Source organism: Octopus bimaculoides, chromosome 24 (genome assembly GCF_046866305.1).
Source record: "Octopus bimaculoides isolate indiv1 chromosome 24, ASM4686630v1, whole genome shotgun sequence".
Taxonomy (NCBI): Eukaryota; Metazoa; Mollusca; class Cephalopoda; order Octopoda; family Octopodidae; genus Octopus; species Octopus bimaculoides.
This window is the reverse complement of record NC_142951.1, coordinates 23736091-23759390: the sequence shown is the minus strand read 5'-3', so window position 1 is coordinate 23759390 and position 23300 is coordinate 23736091. Positions and strand designations below refer to the sequence as shown.

At 35.8% G+C, this 23300-nt stretch overlaps 1 protein-coding gene across 10 annotated transcripts in view; it reads right to left on the bottom strand.

Annotated features, from left to right (window-relative positions):
• Nucleotides 1-23300, bottom strand: part of LOC106882575 (striatin-3) — a 267291-nt gene that overhangs the window by 32162 nt on the left and 211829 nt on the right. For 6 of the 10 annotated variants that reach the window (XM_052976853.2, XM_052976854.2, XM_052976856.2 and 3 more), the window contains one exon: nt 6692-6799. The exons of the other annotated variants lie outside the window; for them this stretch is intronic. In XM_052976853.2, the coding sequence (XP_052832813.1) occupies nt 6692-6799 (108 nt within the window). The remainder of the gene's footprint in view (nt 1-6691; nt 6800-23300) is intronic. 10 annotated transcript variants of the gene reach the window in all.

The window sequence follows — 23300 nt, the reverse complement described above, 5'->3', positions numbered from 1 at the left end:
GTATCAACTAAAGTATGATATAATTAACAAAGTACATTATATATCCTGCTGGTAATTTTGGTTCTTTCATGATGTGCAAACTGATACCATGAGTTTACTGTCACATATACTCATTCAGTCATTTTTGTATTATCCGAAATAGAATCCCCGCATATTGATTAATCCCCAAAAATTGAATATTGACTAGCGAATGCTAGGACCAAAAATGTGGTTTATCAATTTAAGGTAACGACTAACACAGAGGTCTCGCATTATATTGGTTGCTCTTCAACGCAGGTCTCTAAGATAATCTCCAGTCATTATACATCCTTTAGGAACTGCAATAAACAATCCTCTTTGGAATGGTCAATACTGGCTACCTCAATATCCTACGACAAGGGTAAAGATTTTTTTTCCTCTCTGTAACTTGGAGCTATTCCACATTCTGTTCTCCAAGAATAATTTAGTGAACCAGATAACACAGAGAGCATACAGATGCCAGCATTGGAGGAAACACACCTTCAGCTCGTTTCATTTATTTCATCCTTTTTACTAATTTTAGTTATTATTATTTTTTTCACCTACCAACATACTTGACAGCCACTTTGCATGTGATATGAACAATCACTCAACTTTGTATTTATTTTTATTTAACTTTAGACAATAACAATAATAGTAATAATGATAATAATAAATTAATTTTTACATTTATAATAATAATAATAACAACAATCATATCTAACTCCAATGCCAGTTGTTTACACTCTTTCTCCTTCTCTAGTTGGTTCAGCAAGTTTATCCCGAAAAATTATATTTGTAGAGTTTTAAGTATACTTGTATAGTTACGTACATACTATCGATTTTGTTATCGTAAGCATGTTTATTCTTATTATTTCATTACTTTTATAGTTTTGTACCTTGTATTGCCATTTATTTAGGCTAATTACAGTAGCTTAATATGATACAGTATTATGGTTAATTAATTATATTTACAATCCATCTTTAATTTTCCTTCATTATATACGTCTATTTACACAATGAGTAGTATATAAAGAATTCATTGGAGTCTCTCCTTTTCTCCTTTATCATCATTATTAACTTTTAGATTTTTCTGCGGTTCATTATGTCTTCTTTTAATTTAAACTCTTAGTATAGCGTTCATAGCCTCTCTCCCTAAACAGCTCCCTGTAAACTAGCGTTCTTGTTTCTAACGGTCATTTAACTTAGCTATATAGTGGTATTACTCGTACGTAACCTTAGCATTTAGCGCAAGTCTTGCATTTGAAATATGGTTCCCTGATGATGAATTTATGTGCATATTCCAGCATCTCTCACTTCTTTGGAGTAGAGTACACATAATTTTTGAAACATATGTAGGAATTAAAGGAACTTATTGATTATATGCGTTTTGCTCCATTTATCTTAATTCTTTATAAATATATATATACATATAGTAGGCCTCCGTCAGTCATGGCTGACCATGGATGATGTCAACTGTCTGTCGAGTTGTCTATTCAGTTTTTGCAATGCCTCCTGTGGCTGTAGAGACCGATGCAAAAGTGGCAGTCTCGTTTGCAGAGGTCACACCTATACGTTGAATCAGGTCTGTTGGTTGTCATTCCTTTTCTGCAGGCTTAGTTTTCAGCTGCCACCACCCTCAAATTCTCTTCGTGGGTCTGCAGTTGTTTGTGAAAAGTGCCTCTCCAGCTGGTTCGGTCGGCTGCGAGATCCTCCCAGGAATTGGTGTTGATGTCAAGTGCCTTCATATCCCTCCTGCACACGTCCCTGTACTTCAGCCTCCGACACATACTTGTAACCAATACTGACGTTCTGTCTCGTGCTGGCCTCCCCACCATGCTCACCTTGCTAAGACAATGTCAGCTGCGCTGGCTTGGCCACGTTCGCCGTATGAAGGATGGTTGAACCCCAAAGGATGTCCTTTTCGGAGAGCTTGTTGCAGGGCAGAGAAATATTGGCCACCCAAAGCTGAGGTACAGGGACATGTGCAGGAGGGATATGAAGGCACTTGGCGCATATATATATATATATATATATATATATATATATATATATATATATATATATATATATATATATATATATATATATATATATGCATATATATGTATGTATACATATATAAATATATACACGTACATATATATGTATATACAGATATATATATAGATATACATATATATACACATACATACATAAATGCATATATATATATATATATATATATATATATATATATATATATATATATATATATACACATATATACATGCATACACACACCACTCTCTCTCTATAATTCATTGTTCAATATGTTACTTATGTATACTTGCAAGACCTACGGAAATTTTAGTCTTTGTAAATATTATTTCAATTGTAAATGATTACATTCTTGTTTTTAATTTGTAGATCTCCATGGCATGGTTTCATTAGGCTAAAGATCTCAATTATGTCTTCAATTTCTTTCCAGAGCTAAGTGTAACATTCAAAGACATATAATGACATGCAGAATAATATTATGAGAAGAAATTACCACTCTCTAATTAAACTACTAAATTAAACCAAAATATTTTGTCTCGGTTGTTTGTTTATTTATCTATTTATTCACAACACATTCTTGTACAGTTTTTAAAATTTCATTCTCACTGCTCACTACTTCAGAGTAAAGGCTTGAGTGTTAATGGATGCTGTTTCATTAATGCCTTTCCTCCATGGGAATGAGTAATACAGGTGATGTTAATCAGCTCTCCAGAAGTTTCTTTCCTATTCTTGGCTCCCTGCCCACTTTTATGTTATTTATCTTTCATGTTTTGTTTGGGGCACTGCTTTCAAGAATTTAGCCAAATGGAATTCACCCAAATACTTTCTTTGAAGCCCAGTAATTATTCTATTGGTCTCTCTTATTAAATTGGTTGTCAAACGGTGGTGGAGGACAAACACACGCACAACAGGCTTTTTTCAGTCCCATTCACCAAATCCACTAACAAGGCTTTGGTTGACTTAAAGGTATAGTAGAAGATGCTTGCCCAAGGTGCCACACAGTGGAACTGAACCTGGTACCATATGGTTGGGAAGCAAGCCTCTTACCACACAGCCATGCATGCAATTGAGGAAATTGAAACAAAATACCTTGAAACTGAATAACAATAATAATAGTTTCTAATTTAAGCACAAGGCCACCAATTTTTGTGGAGAAGAGAGTTGTTGACAGGTAATCTATTTTATTAACCCTGTAACAATGAAAGGAGTAAATCAACCTTGACCAGCTTTAATCTCAGAAAGAGACAAAAGAAATACAAGGCATTTACCTGATGATATTTAACAATTCTGCCAGTCTACCATGATAATGATAATAATAATAATAATGATAATAATAATAATAACAACAACAATAATAACACAGTAGTTGGAAAAGATAGGCATACAAATGAAAATAGAGCATATCCAGAAAGCAGTGTTACTTGGCATTGCAAAGAGTCTCCACAATGTCCTTGAGACTTAAACAAAACATACCACCTTAGTTCATGAGAAGCGAACAGCTGGTACATTAATGATATCTCCAGCAACAAGCTGGATATGCTAGGCATGATGATGATGGTGGTAATGGTGATGACGATGATGACAACAACAGATATTTTTTTAAAGAAATTAATAATAAAACTGTGATGTTGGTGAAGTTTTATGGTGACTGTAGGGGTGGTATTGATGACAACGATGGTGACTTCAGTTAATTAGGGAGGTAAAGGAGAAATGGATGGAGATAGCAAGATCAATCACCAACAGCAGCATGCTAGCGTTTACATATGTGACTGAGGAACCCACAGCAGGACAAATTGGGAGGTTGCACCAACAAAGCTTAAACAAGCTTGTTGAACAAGTAAATATGAAACTGAATGTTGTAATCTGGCATGCTACCATTGTTTCAGTTATGATGATGATGATGGTGGTGGTGATTATGATGGTTGCAATGGCAACAGCAATAAGACAATGATCACAAAGGACAATGAGAACAACGATCTGTTTCCAATTAGTGTGCCAGAAAAGGCAGCCAGGTAAGATAGCTTCCCAACCACATGGTTCCAAGTTCAGCCTCACTGTATGACACCTTGGGCAAGTGTCTTTTACTATATAGCCTCAGGTTAACCAAGGCCTTGTGAGTGCATTTAGCAAACAGAACCTGAAAGAAGCCTGTATATATGTATGTAAGTAGTAAGGTAAGGTCATTGGTGAGTAGGAAAGGGTACCCTGCAGTATTCTGGCTCTCTGCAACCAGTTCAAATTTTGTTATGGTTAGCTTACAGTGAGGGATCAGTAAACAAAGGGGTTGATTCTCTTGAGTTTTCTCTCAACCACAATCAAATGTGTTGTGCTGTGAAAAGGGCCATGGAGGATCAATTCCTGCATCCCATTCATTCTCCAGAAATCAAAAACAGCAACTGTACAAGAAGTTAGCAATCATTTCCCAAAGTAAACCTCATTTATTGCTGAAATCAACCATGGACTGCAATAGTGAAGCACAGAATTACAGAACTGTTAGTGTGTCAGGGCTATTTTGTTTTTCAAACAATCATTATAAACAAGTAAATATACAATAAACAAACTAACACACACACCATGGGTACTTATTTCACTGAAAGAAAATCTGAGATCAGAATTGAGAAGAGAGACAACTCCAGATTTAGTCAGCTATTATATTTATGGATCTTAGGTATGATGATGATGAGGAGGAGGAGGAGGAGGATGTTGCCTAGTTCCAGATCAGCTCACTGGCTTAGAGTGAAACAACGTTGAGCTGACTTGTGATCAAAAGGCATTCTCTAGCTATGGCTATGCCATCTTATTCAGGCATAATGTATACAAATATCCAAGGCTGCCTTTTATTTTTTTTTTTTTAAATACTAAAAGTTGGGTGAGGTGGAATTTGAAAAAAAAATGTGGTTGGTATTTCCAGCAAATGGGCCAACCATGAGAGGTACCAATATCTGACAAGTGATTGTTATAATGACAGTTAAAATGGCTGATGATGACGACGACAGTTGAGGGAAGGAAACAATGATGCTATCAATATTGACCATGATGCTACAATGACAATTACAATGATGATTATGATGACAACAATGACAGGTGAAGAAGGGAACCAAGATGCTGCCAACGTGACTATGATGACAATTACAATGCCCTGTGATGATGACAACGACTACAATGACAGGTGGGGAAGGGAACAATGATGCTGCCAATGCTGACGATGATATTGACACAAAAACGATGACAATGATGACAGCGACAGTGATGACTTGTTATACTTCTGTAAGAGGGGAAATTCAATCAAGCAAGCAAATATATTGGTTGGTACAACCAATATATTAGTTTCAAATTTTGGCACCAAGCCAGAAAGTTGGGGGTGAGGGGATAAGTCAATTACCTTGACCCCAGTACTCAACTGGTACTTATTTTATCAAACTCGAAAGGATGAAAGGTAAAGTTGACCTCAGCAGTATTTGAACTCACGACGTAGAGATGGATGGCATTCCACAAAGCACTTTGCCCAACGTGCTAACAATTCTGCCAGCTTGCAGCCTTATCCACCAATATATTGACCAGTAGTTGTTACACTGACATCTGACCATTACCTCATGCTAGTATGAACAAGGTAAAATCTTACACCAGGTGGGGGTGGGACAGACAGAGAGAAAGAGAGCTGACATTTGTTCCTTACACTTCTTTTGGTCAAGGAACCAGAATAATGTATAACATGATGATTATTATTATTTGCAAGATGATAATGATGATGATATCAATAAATAATAATTAAAGAAAAAAATAATGTGGGAAAAAAAATTAATGTAATTCATTAAAAAAAACCCCACTTTCTTTTCTCCTTTGTGTGTGTGTGTGTGTGTGTGTGTGTGTGTGTGTGTGTGTGTGTGTGTGTGTGTGTGTGTGTATGTGTGTGTGTGTGTGTATACATGGACTTATGTATAGTATACATTGTATATATACACACACACAATCATGTTAGTATGAGTGTGTGGTGTGACTGTTTGATATATAAAAAGTGCTTTTAAGTAAACTGAAAACGAATAATACACACTGGAAATTTTTTAAAAAGTCTTAATATTAGAGTCTAAATATTTAATATGGGGCGAGTGTGACTTCAGAGTTTCACCAGCAACAGCTCATCAGGTATTCTGACAAGCCATAACTGATGAAACTAAGTCATAGTTACTCTGTATTTCTGTATATCACTATATATACTGTATATATATATATATATATATATATATATATAAATTTAAATAATAAGGGTGAAAAATTGAATATTCTGACAAGTGGTCTTCTAGTAAAAGGGATGTCCACTTAGTGGTCATCCCTCTTATATGTATGTATCCATATATATATATATATATATATATATATATATATATATATATATATATATTACAAAAGCAATAAAATCACTCCTACTTCCACGGTGATGGGGAAAAGGGTGGTAGTGGAGGAGGAGGTAAGTTAAGGTGGAATGATAAAAAAAAATGTGGTTAGGGTGGACACGATGGGTAACTGGGTGGTAGAAAAATAAACAAAACGAGAAAGAGATAGTGAGCGAGAGTGGCTGAGCATGAGTGAGAGGTTGAGCATGAGCGAGAGTGAGAGCGAGAGGTTGAATGAAGCAAGAGGACACTAGTTCACTCACTTTGACTTCCCTTTTTGCCCTTGCACTCTTTCTTATACTGCTCCTTCAACTTGGATATAAGCTGCTGATCGACGGCCCAATCCTCCGTAGGTGACAGGTCTTTCTTCTCTATTGTAACAACAATACACACAGACATACAGACAGATAGACATACAGACAGACAGAAGTGGCATGTTAGAGATTAAAATAAGATATAAAGAAAACTTGCTGCACAGGTGTCACATGGGAGGAAGGGCTGGACACACAGGTACTGGGACCGGGGTCAGGTTTTCAAAGGAACCATATGGCAAGAAAAGAAAAGACTTGGAACTTATCGTGATTACATGTGTAAAGTCATATCCAGCACATTCGAGTTGAGTGTACTTAGATGTGAAAAGACCTTCCACTATGGAGATAGTCCTGAGAGAAAATTCTCCTTTAAGACATTTGAAAACACAAGATGGACATCACTGGAATGACATCATTGGATTGTTGGACACACGTTTCCGTGTTGCTTCACTCAAACATGTTGAATATGACTTTACACAAATATATTTCCTTCAATGCTGCTCCATGCAACAATTTATATATATAAGCTGAGGCTTTAACTCAGTTGCCCCTCTGAGTTTTCTGTTATATCATATTCTTCAGCATACAAAGTAATAGGAAAACTCAGATTAACAATGGAGGAAAGGCTCAGCAAACTGTTGCATATACAGAATAATATAACTGGACGGGATAGGAGAAGAATTGGAGTTGGTTATTGGCTGATGAATAAAAAAAATGGATCAGAATAACCAAAGAATAACAACATGGGGTGGAGCAGAGAGGGATGGGAGAAGGGCAAATAATACCAACTTTGTGCAGAATAATTATTTTGAAAACACATACCACTGGACAATCACACACACAAGAAAAAATAACACTCCTTTGCACACCCTTAACTAACACCTAGCCTAGCTAACACCTTGTTTAACTGATACCTGCCCTAACCAACACACATGTTCAAGCTAACATCTCTCCTAGCAAACATTTGTTCTAGTAAATTCCTTACCTTAGCTAACACTTGCCCTAGCCAACACTAGCTGCTACAACTAGTTAATATATACCTAACACTCCCCGAATTAATAAGATAATGAATGAGCTTCTACATGGTTGTTTGACCTACTACAAATACCAGTCAAATTTCTTTCAAACCTCACCATTACCTTTATCAGAAAGGAAGAGTTCATCCCCTCAGACTGACCAATACTTTGTGAGTAGAATTTTAGAGACAGAAGCATGTTGTGTATATATATGTTCATGGTGAAGGCATGTAGGCTAGTGGTTAGAGTTTCAGGCTCTCAATCATAAGGTCGTGGGCACTTTTTCTCAATTATATCTTTGAGCAGGACATTTTATTTCATGCTGCTCCTAATCTACTCAGCTGAATCCTGATGCATCCTCTCCCTCCAACCAGCCATGAAATACTCAAAGTTCCACTGGTTCAAAAGTAGGAGGACAAAGAAGACAACTATGTCTCACCTTGAATACATAGACACCAGTAATACTAGTAAAAGCAATGCTACAAGCTACCACACTTACTTTGAGTGACTGATGTATGATTTTCTTCCTTTTTTTTTTTGTTTGTTATTGCAAAGAGATTTTGTTCTTGTCTTTTCATTGGTTAAGGTAAAAGAGATAAACACAGGAAATAAACAGGTGCTCTCCAAACAAAGTTCACCCTGTTACAGATGTTCCTTTGTTGCCATCACCCCTAACCCCCACCCCCATTACAAATGCAGTTAGCTAGTGATTGATCCATTTGAAACCTACACCTATTGACACTGTTGCTCCAAATTGTGATAGACAATTCAAGTTTTAAAAAAAGTAACTTTTCCATGAAAACATGCCTTAGTAAGAACACAGTGGAGGGGTGGTTTGTTTGTTTGTTTGTTGGCTAGAGGATCACATAATTATTTCACATCATTTTACTCAAGTTTGCAATTGGGAGGGTAGGTTGGATTACCTGTGAAGTAAATTGTTTTCATAGCTGGCTGGATGCCTTATCCTAACACTAACAACATGTCTAAGATAAAGTAGAACATTTGTCTCTGGCCCTTCTCCAGATAAACTGGAGTAAACAGTGCTGGTGTCATGCTCAGAGGAGGTAGAACTCAATGACAACAGTAAGATTTGATCTAGTAATCAAGTGGTCAGGTCAATAACCCTGAACCATACCTCACAACCGTTGAACATTAGAAGGGGTTTAAGTTAGTGAAACTGGTTGACTGTACGATTTTTATTTCAATGTCTCTAAATGAATCTGGTACTTGCACCAAATTTTGCGGCCAAAACTCTTTCATGGGAAGAAGGGAGGCATTTACAAGTGTGTGTGTGTGTGTGTGTGTGTGTGTGTGTGTGTGTGTGTGTGTGTGTGTGTGTGCTCGTGCATTTGTGTGTTTGAAAGTGCACCTGTAGGTGTAAATCTGCATGTGTATATATGTGCTGCAGTAGTTCAGTGAACATCTGTTAATGAATGTCTGTAGTGTGAATTTCTATACTAACTGGTATTATAGATGATTCTGTCACACCTACATGTTATAGAAGGTTCTATCACCAGCCACATGTTATAATAAGTGCTATTATAACAATATATCCTAGTACATTCTATTACTTTTACATAGAATATTAGAATCTATCACAACTACATGATCTACAAAATACCTGCTCCACTCCAGTAACACCATCTCCTTCATATCACACCTCCCTACTAATTATTTCTTTCACTGCTATTAACCCTTTAGTCTTAAATGATCAACTGACTGTCAAAGCCAGGACATTAAACGAAGCTGCATATTCATGTAGTAAAAAAAATGGGGTAAAGACTCCCTTCAGTCAAGAATGACCATGGGATTGCACCTAGAAAGTTACCCTCCAATGCACAAGTCTGGGTAAGGTTGTTTATACGGAAGACCAGCAGTCACCCTCACAAACAAGCCTTCCCTCTCCATGCCACCGATACTTTCCAAGGGAAAGGCGAAGGCCAATAGAGTTTGGCACCAGTGACATTGCAACTCATTTCTATAGCTGAGTGAACTAGAGCAACATGAAATAAGGTGTCTTGCTCAAGAACATAACACACAGCCCAGTCATTATGTAAATTCATATGATATCAACTGCATTAAAGTTTCAGTGAAGCAAGTGGCCATAACTTAACCTGTATGATATGGTTATGTTGAACCTGAATGTGATATCACACCATTTAAGAATAACAACAACCCCATTGTCATTTGTCAAAAAGAACCTCTATTTGGTCATTTGAATGATTAGAAATGGCCAAATTCTTTACAGTATTTTAAAAAAAGACACATTGAAGAATGTAGCCCTGGATACATAGAAGAAAAAAAAAGATGCAATTGTCAGAGCTGGAACATCTTTGATCATAAGGTCAGTTGTTCTGACCAATGAGGTCAGAGGTAATTTCCAGTATTTAACTTGGTCATGAAAAGAGGTAGGTTATTTCTGTACAACATTATTGATTAGGAAACTGTATTATATATGTGTATATCTTTTCAAAGCTAAAATGATTGCAGTGACCCAGCATGGCTGTAGTCCAACAACTTAAGTCAACAAAAAGATGACTCATCAAAAATGGGGGGAGTTATTTAGTACAGATATTTTAGGAGAGGCTCTTTTTACACCCTTTTCTCCATGACAGCACAACTGGAATAATTTTGCTTGGAGCAATTGCTATTTTTTTTAGTTGAATAGTCTTACTCCTATTAACCACTCAACCATGAAAGTAGCAGTAGGAGCACATCAAGATAGTAAACTGAGATAACTACAGCTATGTGATTTGTCCATGAATACAACTAGAGTAACAAGAGTAATATCTACAATCCAAAATTAATTGTAGTTGTCTATATTGGCACTGATAAGATTTGAACTCAGAACTGTATGGTTATGGTAGTAGAGCACCTAAATCTCACAGCCAGTGATCTATTCCATATACAATCAGAATTTGAAGTAAAAAAATGCCTTTCATATTTAAGGTATAACTAGTGATAACTAGAGTTCTCAGTTGAGCCATGGCCATCAGGACTATATTGGTCAATGTTTTTTCTAAGAAAGTCGAATGCAATGAGGGAAAGTGGATTTCTATTTCTGGCAACTCAACAGACTATATAGAGGCTCCCTCACAGCCTCAATCATTTTCAGTGTTCCTAATGCTAAAACAATGAAAGTAATCTACACAAGGGTAAAGTACAGTGAGACATTTGTGGTTGCCTAAAGCTTAAAATGTAAACATTCGTTGATATTGAAGTAGATTAACAAATTTACTGTTTTCAAAATTTGATGGTAAAGGACTGAAAATAAGAAAAAAATGCTGAATGGTTTGGGAATGTTTTTCTTTTTTTATTTGGTGGGAGAATGAAATGAAAAAATACAATTTTTTTGAAATTTATGTTCTAACTAATAGTCAATTTAATATTCAATGAAACTGGTAGCAGTGAATGGCAAAATTGATAGAACATCAGACAAACTATCCTTGTGTTATATTTCATTACATCCATTCAAATTCTATGTTCAAATCCTAACAGAAACAGAACTGCATTTTATCCATTTGAGAGTTAGCTAACTCAGAGAGGTTGATGTAGATGACTAGACTCAGCCTCCTACCCTTCAAAATTTGTGCTAATATGGCAAAACATCACTACTATTACTCCTGTTAGCAGTGAATTGGCAGAATCTTTAGTGTCAGAATTCCTTGTGATATTCATTTCAGCTCTCTATGCCCTGAGTTCAAATCCTATCAAGGTCAACATTACCTTCCATCATTTCAGGGTCAATAAATAAAATACCAGTCCAGAGCATTGAATTTGTGAAATTGTTAGACAGTCACATAAGAAGTCTTGTAGTATCTATTGCAGCTCTTTGTATTCTGACAACAATACCTCATCAATACTGATATAGCAAGCTTCATAGACTCTTGTCTTTTTCTTAGACAACATCGGTAGCATGGTGAGAGGAAACTTGCTACATAAGGAAACTGCTCGTCTTTCCACCCCAAAAGAAACATTTGCCAAGACCTGTACCTTTAAGAGGAACTTTCCAGGTGCAGCTCGAAAGATGCAGAAGTTATATCAATTTACATGTATCACATTTCTGGCAGTAATGTCTCAATTTTTTTTTATTTCCTTGTCTTTCTATCATTGTTTCTGGTGTAGCAACTTCTTAGTCAAAGACAAGCTCTAGAAGGATATACTATCAATAAATCAGTACCAATATACAACAAATATATTACTGGCCCTTGGAAACATGAAAGGCTCAGTTTACTCCACAATGATGTGAACTCATAATGGAGAAAAGAAAACTCCACAAAAAGACACAAATTTCAGGAGGTGAAAGTCTTGACATGTACTCTGTTTTATTGATTTTGTAATGATGAAAGGCAAAATTGACCTCAAGGAGACTTGACCCTGCGAACATAAAGCAATACAACTAAATACTTCAAGACTAAATTCACTACTTTACACAGTAACAGTTTCTAACAGGGGCACAAGGTTTATGTTAAAGAAGGCATTGGGAGAGACCAAGTACTGACCCCAGTATGTGTAATTTATTTCACCAACTCCCAGAAAGACGGAAAGCTGTGTTGACCTTGGTGAGTTTTAACCTTCTCAGACCTTAGCAGATTTTCAACCCAGAATGTAAAGATGGACAAAACATTGATAAGATTTTGCCTTGTGTGCTATTGACTCAACCAGCTCGCCAATAATAATAATAATAAAAATCCTTTCTATTATAGGCAAAACACCTGAAATTTTGGGGGAGGGGGCTAGTCAATTACATTGACCCCTCAGTGTTTCACTGATACTTAATTTATCGACCCCCGAAAGGATGAAAGGCAAAGTCAAGCTCAGCATAATAATAATAATAATAATAATAATAATAATAATAATAATAATAATAATCCTTTTTACTATAGGTACAAGGCCTGGAATCTTGGGGGAGGGGACTAGCTGATGACCTCAATCCCAGTACTTCACTGGTACCTATTTTATCAACCCTGAAAGAATGAAAAGCAAAGCTGATCTCAGCAGAATTTAAACACAGAATGTAAAGGCAGAAAAAATGCTGCCAAGCATTTTGTCCAGTGTGCTCACAGTTTTGCCAGCTTGCCACCTTAATAATAATAATCCTTTTGAACTTTGACACAAGGCCAGCAGTTGTGAAGGGAGGGGGCAAGTTGATTACACTGACTCCAGTACTTTACTGGTACTTTATTTTATTGATCCTAAAAGGATGAAAGGTAAGGTTAACCTCAGCAGGATTTGAACTCAGAATAGCAGGAAGATTGTCTGGTGCCTTCAGTGTTCCTATCTTTCCACTGCCAATAATGATGATGATGATGATGATAATAATAATAAAAATAATAGATTCTCATACAGGCACAAGACCAGCAATTTTGTGAAGAGGAGTTAGTTGATCAAATCAACCTCATTAATTGGTTTCAGTGGGATTTGAACTCAGAACATAAAGAGCCAGAAGAAATATTACAAGGCATTATCATTTTCTGATGCTTTAACAATTTTGCCGTGTCAGCCTAATCTTGTCTGATGACAAACATCAGTGAATGTAAGAGTGAGAGAGAGAGAGAGAGAGAGAGAGAGAGAGAGAGAAAGAAAGTGAGTGAGTGAATGAACATGGTCAATGGGTGAGTGCAGAGGACAAGCATGTGAAAGGGTGCAAGTGTTCAAGTGAGACTAGTGTGGCTAGATAAGGGGCACTTCATGCAAGTGGAACTATGCGCGTGTGTGTGTGTGTGTGTGTGTGTGTAAGTTCACGGGAAGTGCACAGGATGAGGAATATCACCAAGTGAAAACTCTGAGTCTAGTAATATCTATTCTCTTGCCCTCACCTCTACTTTTTACTTTCGAGATAAAAGAGGCTTAAGTTGATCCCCACCAACGAGACAATTTTGAACAGAAAACTGAGAAACACAAGGTATGAAACAAAACAGTCTTGTAGATTTAGTCCAGCATTGTGTTATATATGCTAGTTACCACCACTGGCCTCAGAAGCACAGCCAACATCTACTGTGTTATCTACTTGTCACTGTCCTCTGAGGAATGGTAGTAGACTGTCTATTGAGCTAGCATTCGTGTTTTTTTTTTTTCCTTCATTCCTTTCTGTCAAAGAGCTTTGGTTCAAAACATCAAAGGCTTTTCCATTTTTCCAGAGCGTCAAACTAATGCACCTTGTTTGTTTTTCCCTAACTTATCTCCGACTTCTGTTTTTGTACATTTGAACTATATCTATCTATCTATATATATATATATATATATATATATATATATATATTCTTTATCTTTTACTTGATTCAATCATTTGACTGTGGCCATGCTGGAGCACTGCCTTAAAGGGTTTTAGTTGAACAATCAACCCTAGGATTTATTCTTTTTTTTAAGCCTACTACTTATTCTATCATCGAACTGCTAAGTTGTCAAGCGCTGATGGTGGTGGGGTGGGGGGTTTGGGTAAACAAAAACAGACGCAAAGTCATGCACAGAGATATATATACACACACACACACACACACATATGCAACGGGCTTCTTTCAGTTTCCATCTACCAAATCCATTCTCAAGGCTTTGGTCAGCCTGAAGCCATAGTGGAAGACAGTTGCCCAAGATGCCACGCAGAGGGACTGAACCCAGAACCATGTGGTTGGGAAGCAAGCTTCTTATCACACAGCCATGACTGTGCTTATATATATATATATATATATATATATATATATATATATATATATATATATATTTATAGTAATTTAATACAGTCTTCAATTGTACATCAATTTGGATAGTTGGAAACTGTACCAAATGGACTGTATATGTAATTCAAATGTATTCCAGCCTTTTCACATTACCATGCTGGTTGTACTTGGAAATTATGTTAAAGGTACACATGTCAGTGGAATACTCAACCACTTTACACACTAATTCAATGAGTATGTTGCCCAGATGACTGAACAACTGGACACTCATACATCAAAATTAACAGGAGAGTCCATCCTCATTATAATCAGTGTGTGTGTGTGTGTGTGTGTAGTAAGGTCTATAGTAGGAAATGGAACAATGAAGACTAAGTGTAGATCAAGTGTAACATTGTCAGTTATATAACACAGGTATTACACAGTCTCATAATTGCAAAGACACCTTCAACAATACTGAGTTTGAGCACATAACTAGCAGCTGGGCATTTACCTTAAAACCTAACATGATATTGTATAAAAGACTCTCTTTGTCTAAAGGCTGTTACATAATGCATAGCAGAACTAGATTAACATCTATGCTGAGAAAATCAACAGGTCACTTTAACCTAAGGTCTATTACACTAATACTAAAGTCTGTTAGTTGATGGCCAACAAAAGGCTCAGTTATAATGTATATTACAGGATCATTAGAACAACTGAAAGACTAGTATGTCTTAAGTTGGTCAAGGACCCAGTTTGAAGCACTAGTCTCTACTTACAACACACTAAAATACACTATTAGGATTCCTGTCAATAAAGACCATCACTAATTTATCAGCTCAAGTGACTATTCACTTAAATAAAGGCTCAAGGATGTCTGGTCATTATTAAACTAGGATTTGGTGAGTCAGTCTTCTGTGATTTGGTAAATCAGTCACACACATTACTTTTTACTTTTACATGACTTAGAGGGAAAAAGTTAGTTACCATGATCTTTTGCATGACCTCTGAGACTGGTGATGGTAGGAAAGAAGAAGCTTGGGATTTCAAAGTTTTCCTGAGACTAAAGACCTAATGTGAATGTTTACAACAGAGTGATGGATCCTGCTAAAGGACCCAAATAAATTCATGCAGTTTCAGTCTTGCCAGTTTCACCCCACAAGGTTTTGGTTGATCTGAGGTTATGGTGGAGGACAGTTATACAAGATGCCATGCAGTGGCGTTAAATTAGGAAGTTCTGTGATTGTGAAGAGAAACTCTTAGACGCACACTGCCAGTTACATCCATTACTAATGCATGTTATGGGTCACTGAAAAAAACTAATCAGCCTACGACCCTGTCTAGTTACCTACAAACCTAGCTCAATCTAAGCTTTGCCACACTCTCAACACAGTTTTGAGCAAACAGAAAGAACAAGAAAGACAAAGAGAAGAAAACAGATTTTTGCCATGGGAAGAACTCAAATCATCAAAAACAGAAAGTGGGGGAGAAAAAAAAAAGAGTCAAGCTTTAAGACATTCCAGACAAATAAAGAAAATAATCAAGCATAATAAAATTGGCAAATAAGAAAAAGGGGGGAAAAAAATAAACAAACAAGAAATATTTAAAATAAAACAACTAGAACATAAAACACATTTAGAGGCAACATAGCATCAAAACAAAGTATCAAATCAACAAAAAGGTGCATGGCAACAATAAAAAATAAAATTAATTGTAATTAATAAATCAATAAATAAACAATTATTTTTCCTTCTTTTCATTTTCTGTCATCGTGGTCAGAATTGAAAATAAAAAATTATTTTTATCATTTTGTTTTTCTTCTGCTTAAAGAATATTTGCAAGTAAAGGCACAGATATTTAAGCATCACAACTGTAAAGGAAACTTGATCAAAGCATTGGTATAATTAAAGAACAAGCAAACCATTTATACCTTCAACTGTTTCTCAATAACAAAAAGAATCTACCAACAGCCTGCCCTACCACTTAAGTTAAAACTATGAAGTCTGGGTATATATATATATATATATACATATATACATATATACATACATACATATATATATATATACATATACTCTTTTACTTGTTTCAGTCTTTTGACTGTGGCCATGCTGGAGCACTATATACACATATATATATATACACATATATATATATATACACACATATATATATACATACATGTATATATATACATACATGTATATATATACATACATGTATATATATACATACATGTATATATATACATGTATATATATACATGTATATATATACATGTATATATATATATATATATATATATATATATATATATATATATGTATATATATATATGTATATATATATATGTATATATATATGTATATATATATATGTATATATATATATGTATATATATATATGTGTATATATATATATATATATATATATATATATATATATATATATATATATATACACATACACACATATAATACCATAGAAACACAAATTTGAGATGGACAAGAGTAGCAAACTTACAGGACTGTAACTACATTTCAGCCATTTGCCAAGTGACTCTGTTGCCAATTGCACTATAGCTCATCTGTAACTCCATTTCTATTCTTCCATTTAAATTGTAAGATATTATCTCCAGAATATAATTTATCAACCGCTTAATATTAACAGGATAGGTTAGGCAACTAATGTCCAATACAACAGAGTGTCCCATTTTGGTTCAATGTGAGCAATAAGAAATAACCACAGAAATCAAATACTGAAACTTTAATACAAAAAAAAATAAAGAAAAGACAACAGGCACAAAAGACTATTTTTGAGGCAAAATATAGGCTGGCTAATGAAATTTGAACCACAACTCTATAGCTTATCAGGTGACTGTATCAGTGATAACATGACAGATACGTCTTGGGATACCAAACCATGAAGAAATCACTTCTTAAATACCGACTTCTATTACTTAAAGAGAAGTCTAATATATCTACAAATGAGTTTTCCAACAAGATGAGGATGCAAGGAAAACTGTTAACCTTTAGGTCCTCTGCACCAAGTGCGATAAGAGATCTACAATAACAAATATCCAGAATGTGATAAGATTAATCAGCCCCACTGATGGATATATCTGATTAGGTAAAAATGAACTATTTGGCTAATTATCACACTTGTATTAGATGAGAATGTTTCTGTGTCCTCACACATTCTCCTACCACTATCTCTCCTATTGTAATGTTTTCAAACAAATAACATTTACCAATATATGCATGAAAATCTTCCATCTGAACTAATAATACAAGTTGTAAGAAGTAAAAAAAAAATAATTAATACTGCCATGAATACAAGAACCATGAACTCTAATTACAATCATAGAACAATTTAGCTACAACACTATAACATCAGCAAAAACAACAACCTCTGACCTATGGACTAATTTTCAATAAATGTTTGTTGTTTTTTCAGTAGTTCTCAACTGTATGTGTAAAAAATATACACTGATCGATTTTTGCACTGGTTTTTGATAAGTCTTTCAGTTGCTCCATTCACTGAATTGTTTAGGGGGTCTGTCATGAACCCTAAGACTCATAAGGTTTGAGCATAACCCCATTTCCATGGCATATAAGTGATTCATATTACAACACTCGCTCCTGAATGGGAAGCTAGTCCATCGCAGGGTTAACTTCACAACTATTGCTCAAGCAATGTGAAATAAAGAACTTTGCTGAAGAATGCACTACACAGTCTGGGAACTAAACCCACAATCATATGATCATGAGTGCAAATACTCCGTCTATTAAGCCACATGCCTTCACAACTGAACAAAACAACTTACTCATTGTATTATTGTCTGAGTTTTATAATGACAGTTGTTCACTAAACCCTTAGACTATGTGACACAGTGTTTCACAAGGTTGACTCTATGAGTTACAGATACAGTTCATCTTGTATTATAATTTAAGTGAATGAATATTCAACAGGCTGTGGTATTCTCAATTTAATCCTCAGACAAACTCAATGCAACAGTGCTTTGAATTCAAGTGACTATTCACTTAAATAAAGGCTCAAGAATGTCTGGTCATTATTAAACTAGGATTTGGTAAATCAGTCACACAGATTACATTTTTTCACCTGATTTAGAAGGAAAAGGTTAGATACCATGGCCTTTTGCATAACCTCTGAGACTAGGGATGGTGGGAAAGGTGCTCAAGATTTCAAAGTTTTCCTCTCTACTTTGAATTAACTGAGGCCATATCTGGCAGAAGACACTTGCTTAAGGTGTCATGTACTGAGAACAAACCCGAGATTTCAAGACTGCAAAGTGAACATTTTAACCATTCAGCTATGCCTGCACCCATGTAAATATACATATAGACAAAGATTAATAAACGAATTTCCTCAAGACACCCAAACATATACAAGCCTTGTTTATGTTTCTATTTCAAAACAAGTACATCATATAATTAGAGACTAATTTAATGAAAATAATGAAATAATTGATTCTTATCGACAGAATTGTAAATCTTGAACAAGAACAAATACTAAAATAAAAAGTAAATATTTCATTACAGAAACATCACTAGAGTTAACAAAACAGTAATTAAACAAATTATACAAAGAACTAAACAAAAGAAAAAAAAACAAAGATCATGTAGTTTACTGAAAGCATTGTCATGTCAGTACATGTAAATATATATATATATATATGTATATATCATAATAATAAATAGGAAGGTGAATGAAAACCACCACTTGACAATGTGGAGTTGGAGAAATACTTATTTATTCAGTATTTAAGCTTTAACAAGTTTTAATCTTAGACAGGAAAGCTCAAAACAGAAATCATGACATGTATAGAGACACAATAGGACTTATGATATATAGAAAGATGATAAACACTAAACTCATCACAAGACATAAAGATATTCCCTAACACTGTTAGGATATTTATAGACATAAACACTAACACTTATGACACGTTGAGAGATACACACACACACTATTATTATAAGCTGTGCATCTCGGTACGTCATAAGCAGTATCAGTGTTTAATGCACTCATGCCAGTGCCATGCAATAGCAATGGTACTGGTGCCATGTGGAAAGCACCTTGTACACTGTAAAGTGGTTGGTGTTAGGACGGACGTCCAGCCGTAAGACCATGCCAAAACAGACAGTGAAGCCTGGGGCAGTCTTCTAGCCAGCCCCTGTCAAACCGCCCAACCCATGCCAGCATGGAAAACAGACATTAAATGATGATGGTGATAATGAGGAAGATGATGATGATGATGATGCCAAAACAATGTTTGTATGTCTCTACATGTCATAAGAGTGTTGTTAGTGTATGTCTTTGTGCATGTCATAATAGTACTAGTGTTAATATCTGTATATGTCCTTACAATGTCAGTGTGCTTCCACATGTCATAAAAGAGTCAGTGTACCTCCACTAATGTCATTACAGTGGAAGTGTTAACACGTGTATGTGTGTACCCATATAAGTGTTAGTGTGAGTGTACCAGTATAAATGTGGGTGTACTCGTATGAGTGCTAGTGTGACACATCATCATCATCATCATCGTTTAACGTCCGCTTTCCATGCTGGCATGGGTTGGACGATTTGACTGAGGACTGGTGAAACCGGATGGCAACACCAGGCTCCAATCTAATTTGGCAGAGTTTCTACAGCTGGATGCCCTTCCTAACGCCAACCACTCAGAGAGTGTAGTGGGTGCTTTTACGTGTCACCCGCACGAAAACGACCATGCTCGAAATGGTGTCTTTTATGTGCCACCCGCACAAGCCAGTCCAGGGGCACTGGCAACGATCTCACTCGAAAATTCTACGGGAGCCAGTCAGGCGGTACTGGCAACGGCCACGCTCAAAATGGTGCATCTCATGTGCCACCCGCACAAGAGCCAGTCCAGGGGCACTGGCAACGATCTTACTTGGCTTGCCGGGTCTTCTCACGCACAGCACATTTCCAAAGGTCTCGGTCAGTAGTCATTTCCAATGGTCTCGGTCATGTGTTTACTTGTCATAATAGCTTTAGTGTGTCTCTGTATCTGTACAGGTCATAACAATGTTAAAGCCAAAATACTGAAAACATCTATCTATCTATATCTATATATATATTTCGTTTTTGGATTTGGTTTGCAAGATTTTTTATGTGATTTCGTGTGTTGAAGCATATTCTGTTCTGTCTGGGGAGAGTTATTTTCTTATTGTGCCTTAAAATTTAACACACTCACTGTTAAAATTTCCACTTATTTCTTGTTTTTATTTTCCTAAAATTTTCGTTGCATCTTGCAACCTTTTCAATAGTCTTGACGGTGAGTGTGTTAAATTTTAAGGCACAATAAGAAAATGACTCTCCCCAGACACAACAGTATATATATATATATATATATATATATATATAAAGTGATGGCTTTCATTACCTCCCAATTTATAAAGTAAATCACAAAAAAATAACAAAAATAAACAACAAAGAAATATATGGACAGCAAACTGAACTGAAATTTATACAAAACAAACAAAAAATTTAATTATCAAAGTAAAAACAAAAAGAGCAAAGCTAATATAAGGTCAACCCAATGCTGGAAAGAGTTAGGAAAAAATGGTCAAGTACATTCAATCAACTTGGAGTACATTACATGTTCTATTGAAAAATAGATATAACAGATCATGGGTGTTTGAGGTGACCAATATGCAACTGAGCCAATGAGGGAGGCTTTGTGGTGTTGTTTGAACTGCTAGAAACAACAGCCAAATCTCACAAAATATAACCTGCCTGTCTTACAAGAGAAAGGACACATTGGATAATGCAAACCTATACAGATAATGAATAAAAGCTAGAATGGCCATGTCTGGATCATCTAGATCTTAGACCTATGACTTCAGAGCTAACCCAGGATTAACTAATAACATTGATGTTACAAATAAGGCAGCCCCTATGTGGTCACTTGTCCTGCTAGAAATAGTGATTAAATTACCTTCAAATCACATTTTATCAGGTTAAAAAGGAAGTTACAATGTGCAATGTAACCTATGTAATATTATGTCTAAAATAAAACTAGACGGTCAGTTTGATCATGAGTCTGCTTGATCAGGATTGACCTAGGTTTAAACAACTTGAAATATACACTAAACGAATTTCTGATTTTTTTTTTTCTGTTTTCCTTTCAAATTCATTGTTTATTCGAGACCCTATCAAGACCCCCAACAAGATAACTATAATTGCCCTCAGCCTGCAGGTCACGTCAACTCCTCCACCCAATCTTCTTGAAACTCTCCTAGCAGCTAGATTTTGCACAGCTCAAACTCACTCTTTTCACTGGTACTCATTAACACGATGGAAACAAAATAACATTAAATTAACTGGAAGAGAACATTTATAAAACAAAATTAACAATATGAATCTTACCACATTACAAATATAAATGTACAACAGTGCATGTGTGTGTATGTATATATATATATATATACATACATACATACACACACACATATATAGCATAAATATATATATAGCATATATGTTATAGAGAGTGAAAGAGAGATAAGAAAAGCATATGTGTACATGTCATAAGAAACAACAGCACTCAACAGCACTTTGGTAGAATTTATTATAGCGTTATATAATACCATCATCAGGATACATTATATATCATTCTGTGACAATATGCTATAGTTGTGTAATTCACTCTTCTGATGCACAAGATGTTTATGCAGCAAATGAGTGATTCATGTATCTATAACATAATTTCACAAAACAATTTATAGTGTATTACAAGTGGTTGTATAACACAGACACACACACAAAAACAAACACACATATTATATTTAGACACACATGTTAAAACACATATATATACATTCTTACACAAACACACATATATATATTCACACACCCAAAGAGATATATGATGGACTCTCATGTCCAGTTGTTTAATCTAATGAACAACCTATTCATTGAATTAGTGGTCAAAGTATCCAAGTGTTTTACAGACACAAGTGTACTCTTTACATAACGCTCAGGTAGGCTCAGCATGTCACAAGGGTAACCAGGTTGGATGGACCTCTGAATATCAAGGACATGCTATTCAACAAGTCTCTGTATACTTTCATCAACCCAAATTCACTCACAAGCCTTGGATCAACTCATGGCCATTGTAAATGAACTTTCCCAAGTTGCAATGCATCGACATCATCATTATTCAACACAGACTTTTCCATGCTTGCCTGAGTTACATAGAATTTGCTGAGGCAGATTTCCTACTGCTGGATGCCATTCCTGTTCCCAACCTTCACCTGTTTCCAAGCAAGGTAATATTTTTCCATACCTAAGCATGATTTCTATGAAAGACTGGAAACAAACAACCTGATTTGTATGATGATGACACTCGTTTATAACCACTGTATGATGTCTAGGTGAAGGTGCAATGGCCCAGTGGTTAGGGCAGCGGACTCGCGGTCATAGGATCGTGGTTTCGATTCCCAGACCGGGTGTTGTGAGAGTTTATTGAGCGAAAACACCTAAAGCTCCACGAGGCTCCGGCAGGGGATGGTGGCTAACCCTGCTGTACTCTTTCACCACAACTTTCTCTCACTCTTTCTTCCTGTTTCTGTTGTGCCTGTAATTCAAAGGGCCAGCCTTGTCACACTTTGTGTCACGCTGAATCTCCCCGAGAACTACGTTAAGGGTACACGTGTCTGTGGAGTGCTGTTCCGTTGATCTGATCAACTGGAACCCTCGACGTCGTAAGCGACGGAGTGCCAACAACAACAACATGATTTCTAGACAGGGGTATAGGTGCCTGTGCACATACACACACAATGGGCTTCTTTCAGTTTCTACCTGCTAAGTCCACTCACAAGGCTTTCACCGACCCAGAGCTAT